At 44.4% G+C, this 16514-nt stretch overlaps 1 protein-coding gene across 1 annotated transcript in view; it reads right to left on the bottom strand.

Moving 5' to 3' along the window:
- Positions 1-828: 828 nt before the first annotated feature.
- Positions 829-16514, bottom strand: part of unc5cb (unc-5 netrin receptor Cb) — a gene marked incomplete at its 5' end in the record, with an annotated part of 165702 nt that continues 150016 nt past the window's right edge. Inside the window, 7 exons of the mRNA XM_084159660.1 lie at positions 829-1212; positions 2115-2293; positions 2973-3137; positions 3218-3367; positions 3801-4034; positions 14990-15167; positions 15306-15393. Coding sequence (XP_084015786.1) covers positions 1053-1212; positions 2115-2293; positions 2973-3137; positions 3218-3367; positions 3801-4034; positions 14990-15167; positions 15306-15393 — 1154 coding nt within the window. The 3' untranslated portion in view covers positions 829-1052. The remainder of the gene's footprint in view (positions 1213-2114; positions 2294-2972; positions 3138-3217; positions 3368-3800; positions 4035-14989; positions 15168-15305; positions 15394-16514) is intronic.

Below are 16514 nucleotides of genomic sequence, written 5' to 3'. Positions count from 1 at the left end.
ACTGACCTCTCACTGACCTCTCAGACAGTTCCTTGTACCAGCATCATGGGTTTCATGGCCTAACAAGCAAACCGTTGATAGCGCAATATAAACCAAAATATAATCATTTCAAACTAGGTAGGCAAATTGTAAATAATTGCAGAATATAAAGTAACAAAAAAGAATTGTAAAACAATAATAATACACAACATGAATGATAACAGCTAATATTAATAATGACAGTCTTACACTGTAAAAGGTTACAGTTTTCAATGTTCTGCTTATGTACAGGTTGCGCTATTGGCTTTGTATCAGTGACTGTACAGTAGGTGTCATTACTAAGAGAATCCACTAGGTGGCACTATGACTCAATGAAAACAAAGAACTGTGCAACGAAAGTAGGGGAAAAGAACACACTGGCGATCTCAAAGTAATCAATCTTAGGCTGCATAAAATACAGAAGGAGAGATATTTGTGTATAAATGGATGTGTTATTAAATACAGACCTATATAGTCACTGAAACAAGTTCTTTCATCAGAAATATTGACGAGTCATTCAACATTAATGTTGGTTACAGGGGTTACCATGGGAATCAATGGGGGCAGGTGGAGTGGGAATGCCTTCCCTGCCCCCTCTGGCCACACCCCTTCCTTCCCATGGTCTTCTGCTCTGAGCCAGTCTGTCACCACATCCTCTATATGGACAGAACTATCAAGCGTTTCCTAGGAAACTGTATCATGGTAAATACATCTGTACCAGGGAGAGTACAAACAGAGCTGACTAACTTTCTCTTTCCTTTCTCAAAATGTTACTTCCAATATACTTTAATTGGAGCATGGCTATGATAAGCGTGTGTGTGTGTGTGTGTGTGTGTGTGTGTGTGTGTGTGTGTGTGTGTGTGTGTGTGTGTGTGTGTGTGTGGGCGTGTCACTATGTTCTTTGATTGAAAGAATGTCTGGCTCTGCTTGTCCTGTACGTCAGCTAACAGATTGCCCCTCTTACTCTCTCTCCTTCTCTCCCTGACTCATCTCTCACTCCTCCCTGGAATTTCCTGTTCTTTGATGGACGGGTGTCAGTGGTCTGTTGCCATGGGCACGAGGTTCTCATGGCGACCCATCTCCTCCAGCACGGCAGCTAGGCGGCTTAGATTCCCGTCGGGGAAGTGTTGTGCCTCCCACAGGTCCAAAATCACCCCCGTAGGACTGGACTTAGTGGCAAAGTAGTTCAGATACCTGATGGGGGAGGGGGAAAGAGGGAGAGAGAGAGAGAGAGAGAGAGAGAGAGAGAGAGAGAGAGAGATGACCATATTAGAGACACATATTTCCCTCAGATTACAGCGATCCACAAAGAATTCGAAAACAAATCCAATTTTGATAAACTCCCTTATCTACTGGGTGAAAAACCACAGTGTGCCATCACAGCTGCAAGATTTGTGACCTGTTGCCACAAGAAAAGGGCAACCAGTGAAGAACAAACACCATTGTAAATACAACCCATATTTATGTTCATTTATTTTCCCATTTGTACTTTAACTATTTGCACATTGTTACAACACTGTATATATACATAATATGACATTTGAAATGTCTTTATTCTTTTGGAACTTCTGAGTGTAATGTTTACTGTTAATATTTATTGTTTATTTCACTTTTGTTTACTATCTACTTCACTTGCTTTGGCAATGTTAACATACGTTTCCCATGCCAATAAAGCCCTTAAATTGAAATTGAATTGAATTGAGAGAGAGAGATAGAGAGAGAGAGAGAGAGAGAGGTTGTATGGAGTGGGCTTTATGACTATCCAGTGTCGTAAAAAAAAAAAAAAAAAAACCTGACAGTCAAACATGAAATAGTTAGAACTGCTTTCATCCAGCTCTGAACTCTGAAGGCACGAAGGGTAGGGAGAGGTGGAGTAAGGGTGAGGTTAAGGGAGAGGGAAGGGGTGAGAGGGAGGGTAAAGTCCTCCCTCCTGCTGCTCTTACTTCTATTGCTGTCTGTGATAAGGGAGCCCCTGCTGGGCAGATCAACACCCAGTTTAGAGAGGAGGGGGAGAAAAGTGAGAACAAAAGTGATGCCCCAGCTGCAGGACAGTAGACAGTACCACACACACATAGATCATTCAGTCCAATCCCTACCTGTCCAGGTTGAGTTTGTGTGCCAGCATCCTCCAGTCGTTGCCTCTGGTCTGTGGTGCGTCCAGGCTGCCACAGAGCTTCTGTCTGATGGAGAGGGGGATGCGGAAGGCATTTGGCCCCACCAGGGTGGTGATGTTACTGGCTGGGTCCAGCAGAGACGTGTCGATGCTCTGGGTGTCCTGGAGATGCAACAGAGAGACTGATGTCAGTACAGGGGTCAACTATTTGAACTGACTGAAATTATTATTTGTTGGAATTAGTGTTACAAGTTTAGTTCTCATTCGAATTGGTCCATGTCTTCATAAAATTGTCTAGCCAGCTGCTAGACTCTAGTCAGATAGAAAGCCCCAGACAGACAGAGAGGGGATGATACTAAGGCCAGGACTAGGGCAAGTTACACAAAGCACTCTATCCAATGTTCCCTGTCCCATCTCTGCTCCAATATTCTCCTACTCCACCATTCTCTTTGTGAAGGGGTTGTCAGAGTGGGATTGGAGTGATTATTCCCTTAGATCTGTGCTCTGTATGGAGCTATGAAAAATAAAATAAGTAATGTCTGTAACTCTCATAACAGACAAGCTCTCAACGAGAGGGCTGTGTGTGCAGCAGGCTCAAGGCTCACTGTCTGAGTAAATTAGTTCACTGACAGAAGGCTAAACTCAATACCCGAGAGGGACAAAGACATGGAAAAAGAAAGGAATATACGATATAACAGCAGCCTCAATTCAAGTTAGCAGTAAGTCAGACTAAATCAAGTTAGTCTGATTTATCTGAGCATGTATACATGATTCAGGATGTAAATGTTCATTAGTACACTATACGTATTCACTGTATCTGGATACTGTAATATCTTCTTACCTCTGAGAGGGTGGTGTCCAGCTGGAAGATCTGTCCTTCACCCTCCACTTGTCGGACACACAGCTTACAGACCAGGTCTACGGTGCTGGGACAGAACCTCTCCAGGGTGAAGGTACAGTGGAGGTTCCTCTGGGACCCAGACCACACCTGCTGGAACGACAACTCCTGGGAAGAGGAGGGGGGGGGGTTAATACTGGCACCAAGGGTGCGTGTGTGTCTTTACATTCTGAGTTTGCTGTGCGTACCTGGTACTTGGCTAGTAGCTTGCTCTTCCACAGTGTGTGTGGGATGTCGTGGATGGACAGTCGCAGGTTGTGGGTGCTGTCCTTGAAGTTGAGGGTCTTTGGTTCGTCCAGCAGTTTCCCTCCCATCTGCTTCTCCATCTGCAGGACCTCCTATATTAAGGACACACAGAGACACACAGTTTTGAGACATGAGACAATCACTCTATCTACTCTGTTTGAAGCAGAGAATTATGCAATACCCATGATATAATCCATCTATAAACATTCACAACCTTTGACATTCACATCTACATTCAACATGATCATTCCCAATTCTCATTACCCCGCACCCAAACTTAATAACCAGGTCCTATTCTCTTCCCAAAAGTAATAATGAGACCTTATCTTTCTTCAGTGTAGGTGGATAGAGGTATTCTCATGTGTTGTGATGGGGGGAGGAGAGTGGGGGAGGAGGGGGGTACAGTAAATATGAAATATGGCTCATAGTTGTGAGGGCACGGCATCATTTCTCTAGGTGCAGCTTTATACTTCATCTGCTGCCTACTACTACACACGCCACACACACACACACACACGTTCTTACTTTGAGTGAGTCCTGTGTGTCGTCCAGGCAGTAGACTCTAATGTGGTACTCCAGAGCAGGGCAGGTGACGGGGCCGAAAATGGCCAGTTTGAGTCGCTTGGTGGTGGCCGCGCTGCAGGACTGACCAACCAGGCAGTAGGTCCCTAAGGTCTCTGTCAGGATGTGACACGCCTCCTCATCCATCTGGATGTAACAGGGAGTGGTGAAGTTCTCCTCTCCTACCACCACTACCTCCTAGAGAGAGAGAGAGAGAGAGAGAGAGAGAGAGAGAGAGAGAGAGAGAGAGAGAGAGAGAGAGACAGAGAGAGACAGAGAGAGACAGAGAGAGAGAGAGAGAGAGAGAGAGAGAGAGAGAGAGAGACAGAGAGAGAGACAGAGACAGAGAGAGAGAGAGACAGAGACAGAGAGAGAGACAGAGACAGAGAGAGCGAGAGCGAGAGAGAAAGAGAGAGAGAGAGAGAGAGAGAGAGAGAGAGAGAGAGAGAGAGAGAGAGAGAGAGAAGAGAGAGGGGGGTGGCATGAGTGTGAGAGCGTATGTGTACAGTATCCATGTAAATACATCCTGCCTAGTGCCTACATACATCTAAATGTATAATGTCTAACAATAGACCACCATGTATGAGGTAATAGCATAATGGCCCTCTCCTAGTTGACCCCAGTGACAACACTGGATCATGTCAGAGCATATTCCTGTTTCATTACTGGTGTCTGGGTCTAACTGGGTCAAGAGGCATGCTGAGCTCTATAATCCTGACGCTCCTATGAGCAGCATTCTGCCTGGCATCCATTCAACCCATTATGTGAGACAGACAGAGAGAGAGAAGAGGAATGACACCATTTTCTAGTATGTGTGAGTGTGTGTGTGTGTGTGTGTGTGTGTGTGTGTGTGTGTGTGTGTGAGTGAGTGAGTGAGAGAGAGAGAGTTTTTGATTTGGAGCCGGGTCATTTAACAGCAGTATTATAGCTGGTCATTAGGCTCTTTAACTGGTCCTGGGGGACAGTATGAGTGCTCCTCACTGGGGGGATAATTACAATACAGTGGAAAACTGGCCTCACACACACGTGTGTGCAGAAATGCTCTTTGTGAGGACAGAGTCCACGTTACTCATTACACCCTGCTATCTTTATCTACACACTCACACAAACACACAAGCAAGCACACATTTACCCACACACACAGCTCGCTGTGCTGGACACATCACATGAGACGTATGATTATTCACACTGTATGATGGTAATATAAGAGCAATATTTACCCAGACGCTGAATCTCTCTCCCTATGACTGTTTGACTGCCTCTCTCTATGGGGAGAATAGAAGGGAGTGCTACCATTCTGACAGAGCATGTCATAGCAAAAGCAATATATTGCCAGTCCTATGTGTGTGGTTGGCCTCAGCTCAGCAGGAAGAGATGCTCATATAAAGCAACTAGGCGTCACCTACGGATATTACCATCCACGTGGCTGACAGGCTGAGATATAATCAATAGTTATTTCTCTGTTTAAACGCTTCCGCGCCGCAATCTTGGTTTATTGGCTACCCAGAGCCAATCCGTCAGTCACAAGCGATGTAGCCCACATTAAATACTGTATGTATATTACAGATGACTTCCTCATCAAATGTCCATACCTCCTACAATAGTAACATCAACATCATGGAGATTCTCACGTCTATTATCCATGGTTTATTTTGTGTTTTTCTTGCAGAGCTGACAGAGAGAGTCCAAGACACATCTAATAAAGCTTCTCTCTGTAGGCCTCGTACAATCTGTAGGCTACAGATTGTGATTTGATAATCATCAGATTTCACTGTGCTGATGCAATTTGGAGTCACTATGTTGATATGGGCAGTGACGGCTCTGTAACATGGTGATGAATGTGTTGAGACCGACAGGACAGGCATGCACGTCTTCTGTTTGTGATGTAGTAGAACAAACAGCTGAAAAAAGATTCAACTGCAGCAAACCAGTCTCTCATTACCACATCAAACCATCATCTTTCTCAGAGTCGCTCAGAGTCGCTCTCTCCCACACTGACTGCAGATGGGTCAGGCAGTCAAAATATACAGGAATCTAGTTTCTCCTTCCAACATACTTTTACACAATCCTGTACTAGTCCAAAACACAATGCTAGAATTCTACACTCATAGAAAATAACCTAAAAGGGATCTTCGGCTGTTCCCATAGGAAAAACCTTTGAAGAACCCTTTTTGGTTCCAGGTGGAATGCTTTTGGTTCCAGGTAGAAGAACCCTTTTGTGTTCCATGTAGAACCCTTTCCACAGAGGGTTCTGAATGGAACCCAAAAGGGTTCTACCTAGGGCTGTGGCGGTCATGAAATTTTGTCAGCCGGTTATTGTCATGCAAAAGACTGCCGGTCTCACGGTAATTGTCTGCTAATTAACATAAACACGTTTAGCATCTCCAGACCTCGGTGCATTCGAGCCCATACAAGCCGCTGATGCACGCCTTTGGAACATCTACATTTAAAAAGGTCTAATAAATCAATTGAATACACACCATCACAATAACTCCTTATTTATTTTAGGCAGGTCTAAGGAAACATTATGATATGAAGAAAATGAATTTCAGAAGAACAGAATACGAGTATGTTATCTGGCTATGCGCCATGCCAAAGGCTGTAGGCTTGTTCATTTAGCCGACGAGATATGCCATTATTCTATATGATTTTACTGTAAGAAAAATATAATTGAATTTAGCTGAATAAAATAGAAAGGACATTTTTCCCATTCTGGAGCGAGAGTGCGCATATGTAAGTGTCAGTGGCTATGTTGTGCGTAAAAGTGATAATTTGAAACAGGTCCTAAATGCTAGATTTAGAGTTATTTGGCAACTTTAGTTGTGAATGGAGTCCTACAAACCATAGAATGCCTTAGAAATCAAAAGATACATTACATGACCAAAAGTATGTGGACACCTGCTCGTCAAACATCTCATTCCAAAATCTTTGGCATTAATATGGAGTTGGTCCCCCCTTTGCTGCTATAACAGCGTTCACTCTTCTGGGAAGGCTTTCACTAGATGTTGGAACATTGCTGTGGGGACTTGCTTCCATTCAGCCACAAGAGCATTAGTAGGCTACAGATTGGGCAGCTCTAGCAGGGCACTGATGTTGGGCGATTAGGCTGGCTCGCAGTCGGCGAATCAATTCATCCCAAAAGTGTTCAATGGGGTTGAGGTCAGGGCTCTGTGCAGGCCAGTCAAGTTCTTCCACACCAATCTCAACAAACCATTTCTGTATGGACCTCGCTTTGTGCACGGGGGCATTGTCATGCTGAAATAGGAAAGTGCCTTCCCCAAACTGTTGCAACAAAGTTGGAAGCACAGAATTGTCAAGAATGTCATTGTATGCTGTAGCGTTAAGATTTTCCTTCACTGGAACTAAGGGGCCTAGCCCGAACCATGAAAAACAGCCCCAGACCATTATTCCTCCTCCACCAAACTTTACAGTTGGCACTATGCATTCGGGCAGGTAGCGTTCTCCTGGCATCCGCCAAACCCAGATTAGTCTGTCAGACTGCCAGATGGTAAAGCGTGATTCATCACTCCAGAAAGCATGTTTCCACTGCTTCAGAGTCCAATGGCGGAGAACTGACGCTTGGTATTGCGCATGGTGATCTTAGGCTTGTGTGCGGCTGCTCGGCCATGGAAACCCATTTCATGAAGCTCCCGATGAACAGTTCTTGTGCTGATGTTGCTTCCAGAGGCAGTTTGGAACTCGGTAGTGAGTGTTGCAACCGAGGACAGACGATTTTCAGCACTCAGCGGTCCCGTTCTGTGAGCTTGTGTGGCCTACCACTTCGCGGCTGAGCCGTTGTTGCTACTAGACATTTCCACTTCACAATAACAACATTTACAGTTGACCGGGGCAGCTCTAGCAGGGCAGAAATTTGACGAACTGACTTGTTGGAAAGGTGGCATCCTATGACAGTGCCACGTTGAAAGTCACTGAGCTCTTCAGTAAGGCCATTCAACTGCCAATGTTTGTCTATGTAGATTGCATGGCTGTGTGTTAAATGTTATACTCCTGTCAGCAACGGGTGTGGCTGAAATAGCCGAAAACACTAATTTGAAGGGGTGTCCACATACTTTTGTATATATAGTGTATATGGGCTGCATGATGCAACTATAGGCTATTGATGGTTTGCAAAAAAAAGCTTGCGCTTTATTCCTTGCCTCAGGCTGCTCATGCTGTTCTCTCATCAAGTGATCAATCTGTATTTTCACCCATCAGACTATTCTCAATTTAATATGTAATATTTGTTTCGGTTTAGAATGGCCCATTATCAAATGGGCAGGATCAAGAGAAAAAAAGACATGTCATCCATATGAGGCCACTTTCCCGCTGGTTAGTTTCACTCATGTTGGGTAGGCTACTCAGGTTATTTCACTGTGACAGGTGATATTCCGCCCAAACTCTGTATGCCATGGGCTCTCCAACCCTGTTCCTGCAGCTACCCAGTGTTTAATTTTGGAAACCAAGTGAAATCTGTTCGGGAACATTGATAGTAATATGTTTTCACAACTAAACATATTTCATTAAACTGTTGACAGCCCCCTTGTCTGCACGCTGGATAAAGAAATGAAGGGGAGGTGATGGAAATTCACGGCGATGAGATATTCTGTAGCTAAAGGTAATGTGTCAGCCTATTAATTATGAAAATACAAAAAATGCCCTATTACTATGCTATTCAAAATCCAATACAAATTCCCTACAATAATAGGCTAACTCTAAATTTGTTTAATTTAGGCTAGAACAATTATGTACCAAAGATATCTTAAATCAGTATTTTCGTATGTTTTTCTGCCATGTGTAATATGCGGTAGGCTATGTATTGTATAACGGCACAATCATTACTTTAATTCAGGGTTTTTTTTTCGGGCTTGGGCTCATATATGCCTATGCATATGCATAAGCTCTAATATGCATATGGGTGTTTGAATTAATCATCACCTTAGAAAGCACTGTGCATTTTGAAACAACATCCACAACAACCTTGTTTCCCACTCAGTTTAAACCTGTTGTTGAACTTCTTTCTTCAAATTGATCAATCACAGTGAGGTGAGTTTTAAAAGCACATACTGTTTTGATGATAAGTGTTTGATGTGATTTTCGATTGCATTTGCATTGATGTCAGAGTGGTTAGAGGGACAATAGAGCCCTGAGTACCAGGCCATTAGCGACCTGATGATTGTTAGCGAGTTGGGTACTACTAATAATAATAATAATAATATGCCATTTAGCAGACGCTTTTATCCAAAGCGACTTACAGTCATGCGTGCATACATTTTTTTGTGTGTATGGGTGGTCCCGGGGATCGAACCCACCACCTTGGCGTTACAAGCGCCGTGCTCTACCAGCTGAGCTACAGAGGACCACATACTAACGCATGTCCAGAGTGCATAAGAGGAAATTACTGTGACTCAATGGTCACGTAGAATTTTACTGAGGTCATGACTCATGACTGCCGGTGTGGTGGTAATACGGTCACCGCAACAGCCCTAGTTCTACCTGGAACCAAAAAGGGTTCACCTATGGGGAACCCTTTTAGAACCCTTTTTTTCTAAGTGAAGGAATCTAGGAAATAATACAGGAATCTAGTTTATCCCAGTAGTAGCGTTCTACACAACCTTTAACTACTATAAACCCCACTGCTTTCTTAAGATTTATGTAGGAATGTAAGGATCTAGGAAATAATACAGGAAACTAGGAAACCATCCACTGAGAACAGACATCAATTCTACGTCTATTCCACGTTGGTTCAATGTAATTTCATTGAAATGATGTGGAAACAACATTGATTCAACCAGTGTGGTCCCAGTGGGTAGTGTTCTCTTTCCAACACACGTCTACATAACCCTGAACTATCTACACCCCAGTGCTTCCTGTAGGACTATATCTTGGTGAAACTCCGAAAGACACCCACAGACCTTGAGTAGTAGAGTAGGGCTGTATCAGTTCTGATGGGATGACAGAAGGTCAGAGGCTGTTGCTAAGCAGCTGAAGAATAACAGGGCCTGGCCAGGGCTGTGTATGAGGGGATGGAAGTGTGTCAGTTGACAGGCCATTGATGACCAGGCCCCAGAGGCTCTGCTCTGACAGCTAGCTGAAATGGAACCATTTCAATGTTTTACACCGACACTCAAATATTTCCCTTCACATGGCAATACTACATTGGCCCAGTCTATCTGACAGAAAAATTACAACTAGATGCTTTCCGGACAAATTATAAAGAATAATTGATAGGTTATTTATTTTGCATAATAACTACCAACAATTGTATTATATTTAACATATAAGAGTAAAATATGAATTCTGCACTGAAGCTAAGGAGAAAGAAGGCACCTTACAACTGCAGCACGGCTCAACTGCCAGGGAAAGAATGAGTGTGTGGGAGTGTTGTGGGGAGAGTGTATTATTGAACTGAGAAAGTGAGAGTTTGTGTGTGTATTAGGGTTGAATGGCGGGAACCCGGTTACTGAGATTTAACGGGATTTACCGCCCAAAATCACTCCCTTTTCCCGGGATAAATAACTGCGAGAAAACCGGTAAATTATAATAATATATTTATATGAACAGCATGGCGTGAACTGGAACTGCTAAATTATATGCAATTTCTAAATCTGGCTTCTCTATGGCCTCTGCATCAACGCTCAGGGTGGGGACAGACAGCCCATCTCAGTATAGAGTGCAATTCACAATGCATGCAGACCTATCATCTCATCATGGTAACTTTTTTTCTTGTGACAGGTTGGCCTACATTTGCTGCCGCATAGCCTATGCTACAGAAATATAAAGGCCGAATGCGTGTTTAATTTACCCACCTCCATCTGGCTTTCGGGGGGTCACCTTGTTTTATAATTGTAAAGATTATAATTGTTTTAATTGCATCTGCAGAGTTTTAAAACAGCCTATTACTTGAATATCGTGAGCACTCTCACAGTCTTTCTCTCTCATCATCAAAGGAATTGTCCATAGAGCTCCGAGACAGGATTGTGTCAAGGCACAGATCTGGGGAAGGGTACCAAAACATTTCTGCAGCATTAAAGGTCCCCAAGAACACAGTGGCCTACATCATTCTTAAATGGAAGACGTTTGGAACCACCAAGACTCTTCCTAGAGCTGGCCGCCCGGCCAAACTGAGCAACCCGATGGTCACTCTGACAAAGCTCCAGAGTTCCTGTGTGGAGATGGGAGAACCTTCCAGAAGGACAATCATCTCTGCAGCACTCCACCAATCAGGCCTCTATGGTAGAGTGGCCAGACGGAAGCCACTCCTCAGTAAAAGGCACACGACAGCCCGCTTGGAGTTTGCCAAAAGGCACCTGAAGTCTCTCAGACCATGAGAAACAAGATTATCTGGTCTGATGAAACCAAGATTGAACTCTTTGGCCTGAATGTCAAGCATCATGTCTGGAGGAAACCCTACGGTGAAGCATGGTGGTGGCAGCATCATGCTGTGGGGATGTTTTTCAGCGACAGGGACTGGGAGACAAGTCAGGATCAAGGGAAAGATGAACGGAGCAAAGTACAGAGAGATCCTTGATGAAAACCTGCTCCAGAGCACTCAGGACCTTAGACTGGGCGAAGGTTCACCTTCCAACAGGACAACGACCCTAAGCACACAGCCAAGACAACGCAGGAGTGGCTTCGGGACAAGTCTCTGAATGTCCTTGAGTAGCCCAGCCAGAGCCCGGACTTGAACCCGATCAAACATCTCTGGAGAGACCTGAAAATAGCTGTGCAGCGACGCGCCCCATCCAACCTGACAGAGCTTGAGAGGATCTGCAGAGAAGAATGGGAGAAACTCCCCAAATACAGGTGTGCCGAGCTTGTAGCGTCATACCCAAGAAGACTCAAGGATGTAATCACTGCCAAAGGTGCTTCAACAAAGTACTGAGTAAAGGATCTGAATACTTACAGTGGGGAAAACAAGTATTTGATACACTGCCGATTTTGCAGGTTTTCCTACTTACAAAGCATGTAGAGGTCTGTCATTTTTATCATTATTCAACTGTGAGAGACGGAATCTAAAACAAAAATCCAGAAAATCACATTGTATGATTTTTAAGTAATTCATTTGCATTTTATTGCATGACATAAGTATTTGATACATCAGAAAAGCAGAACTTAATATTTGGTACAGAAACCTTAGTTTGCAATTACAGAGATCATACGTTTCCTGTAGGTCTTGACCAGGTTTGCACACACTGCAGCAGGAATTTTGGCCCACTCCTCCATACAGACCTTCTCCAGATCCTTCAGGTTTCGGGGCTGTCGCTGGGCAATACGGACTTTCAGCTCCCTCCAAAAATTTTATATTGGGTTCAGGTCTGGAGACTGGCTAGGCCACTCCAGGACCTTGAGATGCTTTTTACGGAGCCACTCCTTAGTTGCCCTGGCTGTGTGTTTCAGGTCGTTGTCATGCTGGAAGACCCAGCCATTACACATCTTCAATGCTCTTACTGAGGGAAGGAGGTTGTTGGGCAAGATCTCGCGATACATGGTCCCATCCATCCTCCCCTCAATACGGTGCAGTCGTCCTGTCCCCTTTGCAGAAAAGCATCCCCAAAGAATGATGTTTCCACCTCCATGCTTCACGGTTGGGATGGTGTTCTTGGGGTTGTACTCATCCTTCTTCTTCCTCCAAACACGGTGAGTGGAGTTTAGACCAAAAAGCTCTATTTTGTCTCATCGGACCACATGACATTCTCCATTCCTCCTCTGGATCATCCAGATGGTCATTGGCCAACTTCAGACGGGCCTGGACATGCGCTGCCTTGAGCAGGAGGACCTTGCGTGCGCTGCAGGATTTTAATCCATGACGGCGTAGTGTGTTCTAATGGTTTTCTTTGAGACTGTGGTCCCAGCTCTCTTCAGGTCATTGACCAGGTCCTGCCGTGTAGTTCTGGGCTGATCCCTCACCTTCCTCATGATCATTGATGCCCCACGAGGTGAGATATTGCATGGAGCCCCAGACCGAGGGTGATTGACTGTCATCTTGAACTTCTTCCATTTTCTAATAATTGCGCCAACAGTTGTTGCCTTCTCACCAAGCTGCTTGCCTATTGTCCTGTAGCCCATCCCAGCCTTGTGCAGGTCTACAATTTTATCCCTGATGTCCTTACACAGCTCTCTGGTCTTGGCCATTGTGGAGAGGATGGAGTCTGTTTGATTGAGTGTGTGGAAAGGTGTCTTTTATACAGGTAACGAGTTCAAACAGGTGCAGTTAATACAGGTAATGAGTGGAGAACAGGAGGGCTTCTTAAAGAAAATCTAACAGGTCTGTGAGAGCCGGAATTCTTACTGGTTGGTAGGTGATCAAATACTTACGTCATGCAATAAAATGCAAATTATTTACTTAAAAATCATACAATGTGAGTTTCTGGATTTTTGTTTTAGATTCCGTCTCTCACAGTTGAAGTGTACCTATGATACAAATTACAGACCTCTACATGCTTTGTAAGTAGGAAAAACGGCAAAATCGGCAGTGTATCAAATACTTGTTCTCCCCACTGTAGGTAAATGTCATATTTCAGTTTTGTATTTTTTATACATTTGCAAACATTTATAAAAACCTGTTTTTGCTTTGTCATTATGGGGTATTGTGTGTAGATTGATGAGGAAAATAAACAATTTAATCAATTTTAGAATAAGGCTGTAACGTAAACAAAATGTGGATAAAGTCCAGGGGTTTAAATACTTTCCGAATGCACTGTAACTAGCTACATCTATGGGCTTTTACTGTATGTTTTTCTGTTGTGTGTAATGTGCAGTAGCCTATATCATTTATGTACTGGATAACGGCACAATCATTTGGGCTTTTTTTGGCCTTGGGATCATTAAATGTTGTTAATGTCTGGCTCATAAAATGTATGTAATATATGGCTCATCAGGCTCAGGTAGCTCCATGTTTCAATTGCCATGCTGATCAAAGCTCTAATCAAACCCACACATATTTCTATGGTTTATCATGCCTTTGAATGACACTTCCAGTTTTGGTGGGAAATACTAGGTTACCCGGGAGAAAAGTGATTTATTGTCGGTAAAAAAAATGTTTGTAAAATACCGGGAAAATATTCAACCCTAGTGTGTATCAGAGATATTACGTGTGTGATGGTAGTGTTGGTGGTGGAGGGCACAGCGCTAACCCAACAAGATGTCACGGTTTGACCAATTTGACTTTAGATTCTGACGTTTGTCCATGTTTCTCCAAACGTAGAATTTTTAAGTTGCTCCAAACACCCCGGATTCTCTGCTGCTGTCGTCGGCGCCTCATGGCTGGTTAAGTTCAGGCATTAATTTAAAATGGTTAAGTTAAGTTAATTTAAAATGGTTAAGGTTTGGGATAGGTTAAAAAACATTTTTTAAAATCCATGGTTAAGTTTAAGAATTAATTCCGAATGGTTAAGTTAAGGGTTAAGGGACAGGTTTAAAACAAAACAAATCAAAATGAGTGCCTTTCACTGGGATTGAACATTCAACCCTCGGAGCCATAGCTTACGCCCATCTGCCACACACGTCCACAACCCCTTGGCACAACCCAAGCCTACTTGATGGTAATGGCGCTCACCGTTGCCCCTAGTGGTCAGTTTTGAAGGCATCTCCTCGACGTCCTGGGTACCTGGACCAACGTCGGATTTCGAAGTAGATCTTGAGCGACCTGGCTGGCTAACCAGCTTTAAGGAAGTGTTTCTGGTGCGAAGGCGTTTGCGTAGGCTGCATCCGCCTCCTCCTGCTACCGCTAATTAAACCATTGTGTGTGTGTGTTAATAACAAAGGGCTATGGGGCTATGTTCACAGAGATGCCCACGGCAACACAACTTATCATCATCACTGATTTTAATGATGGGACACACACACACAAGAGCGGAAAAGACAGAGAGCCTGGGGGGAAAATGCCAGCATTCCCTATAACTGTTCTTACACAATCCTCTGTCTCTAATTGAGCTTGTGCTCTGTGTGCAGACTGGTGCCACAGGCAGGTGCTGTATTTAGGCTACTTTACTGCCACCGGAGATGCATTAGTTTATCCCATTCTCTACTCCCTTTATTCCCACTGTCTTCCTACCTCATGTCATTTACCTTAGTCTTTTTCCAGTACCATCTTCCACCTCCACGCGCTTTGTCAGGCACCCATTGCATGTCAGAGAACATATCATGCCACTCACCTCCCACTGGGCCTGCTGTGATTGGGTCTTGAGCTGGATCAGCCAATCCTCGGCTGATCCACAGTCGGCCTCAGCACAGTGGTGCATGGTGATGATGACTGGGCGTGTCAGGAGGGCCCCTGGGGGGCCACAGCTCACCACTGGGCTCAGCACTGTCTGGCAGTCATCGACTGGGGGCCTGGGGGAACGCACACACACACACACAGGTTAGTGTTGTGACAGTATGGGTAGTGTGTGTAGGAGTTGTGTGTGCTGTAGGAGATGTGTGTCTGGTGTAAACAGCAGAGCCAGAGGGAATAGAAGAGATTGTAGTTACCTCATGCTGTCCTTCCTGTGGACGGTCACGTACATCTCATACACTCTCCCCTGAGGGACGGCTCCCGCTGGAACTAGCAGACTCACCCCTGTGGAGACAACACACACCACGGTCACACACACACTGTAGTCACAGACTCTGTAGTCACACACTCCGTAGTCACAAACACACACACACACACTGTGGTCTGACCAGCCCAGCACTGCCCTCCAGACATCTCCCTGTCATACTCTGTCATTCTGTGTTCAGTGTTTATCCCCTGCCCAGCCCTGGTGCCCCAGGCAGAGAGACACACTGGGAGAGACATCATGAGGCCAAACTACCAACAGACATTTCACTGCCCCTTCCCACAGTCTCTTACTGTAGTGTAAATACTGCCTCACATTGCACCCATTATATGGCAGAATAAGACAACATCAATGAGTTCTCTAGTCTCATCCCAATGCTGAACTGTATGGCTATGAGGCAGTGATTTAAATTCTCTCCATCTGTGTCTGATTTGATGTCCTGCTTGCTCTGTTTTCCAGGGTGATTTTCCCCCTCTCTCTGTCTCCAGGGTTTGTCAGATATCTCATTGATTTCCCATGTCCTTGTAGTGAACCTTTCAAAGTGTGGCAGTCAGCATCTAGCAGGGAAATCACACAGCACTACACAGATACTGTATCGGGGAAATCACACAGCACTGTATCGGGGGATAGGCTACTGTATGAGAAGACAGAGACAGAAACAGACAGAGAGAGAGAGAGAGAGAGAGAGAGAGAGAGAGAGAGAGAGAGAGAGAGAGAGAGAGAGAGAGATAACACTCCTGCATTCACTTAGAGAAATGCTTCAAAGAGAAAAAAGGATATTAGTTCAAATTCTAAATACAGTATGCCCACTCTCCTATTGCCACACAGTATTTAATTACCCAGGAATGAAAACATATCATATGACAGATGTGTTCTTCTCTCTGCCTGTGTAACATGATGAGGTGGCTAAACAGGAACATCAGCCAGAGACAGTTTTCCAGAGGAAAAACACCAGAAACCTTAGAAGTTGTTATCCTTTAATGTTTCTGCCTGTTTTTCCCAGCTGTCAACATGCATCTGTAGTGTATTAAAAACAAACCACATGTGTGCGACGTGAGAACACCACAGATCATGTAAGCAGTATTACAGGTCTAAACAGAGCAGAACTGTACCAACCTCGTGCTCTGTGCTCTGAGCAGCC

Source organism: Coregonus lavaretus (assembly GCF_964263955.1).
Source record: "Coregonus lavaretus genome assembly, chromosome: 4".
Classification (NCBI taxonomy): domain Eukaryota; kingdom Metazoa; phylum Chordata; class Actinopteri; order Salmoniformes; family Salmonidae; genus Coregonus; species Coregonus lavaretus.
This window is presented reverse-complemented; position numbering and strand designations above follow the sequence as displayed.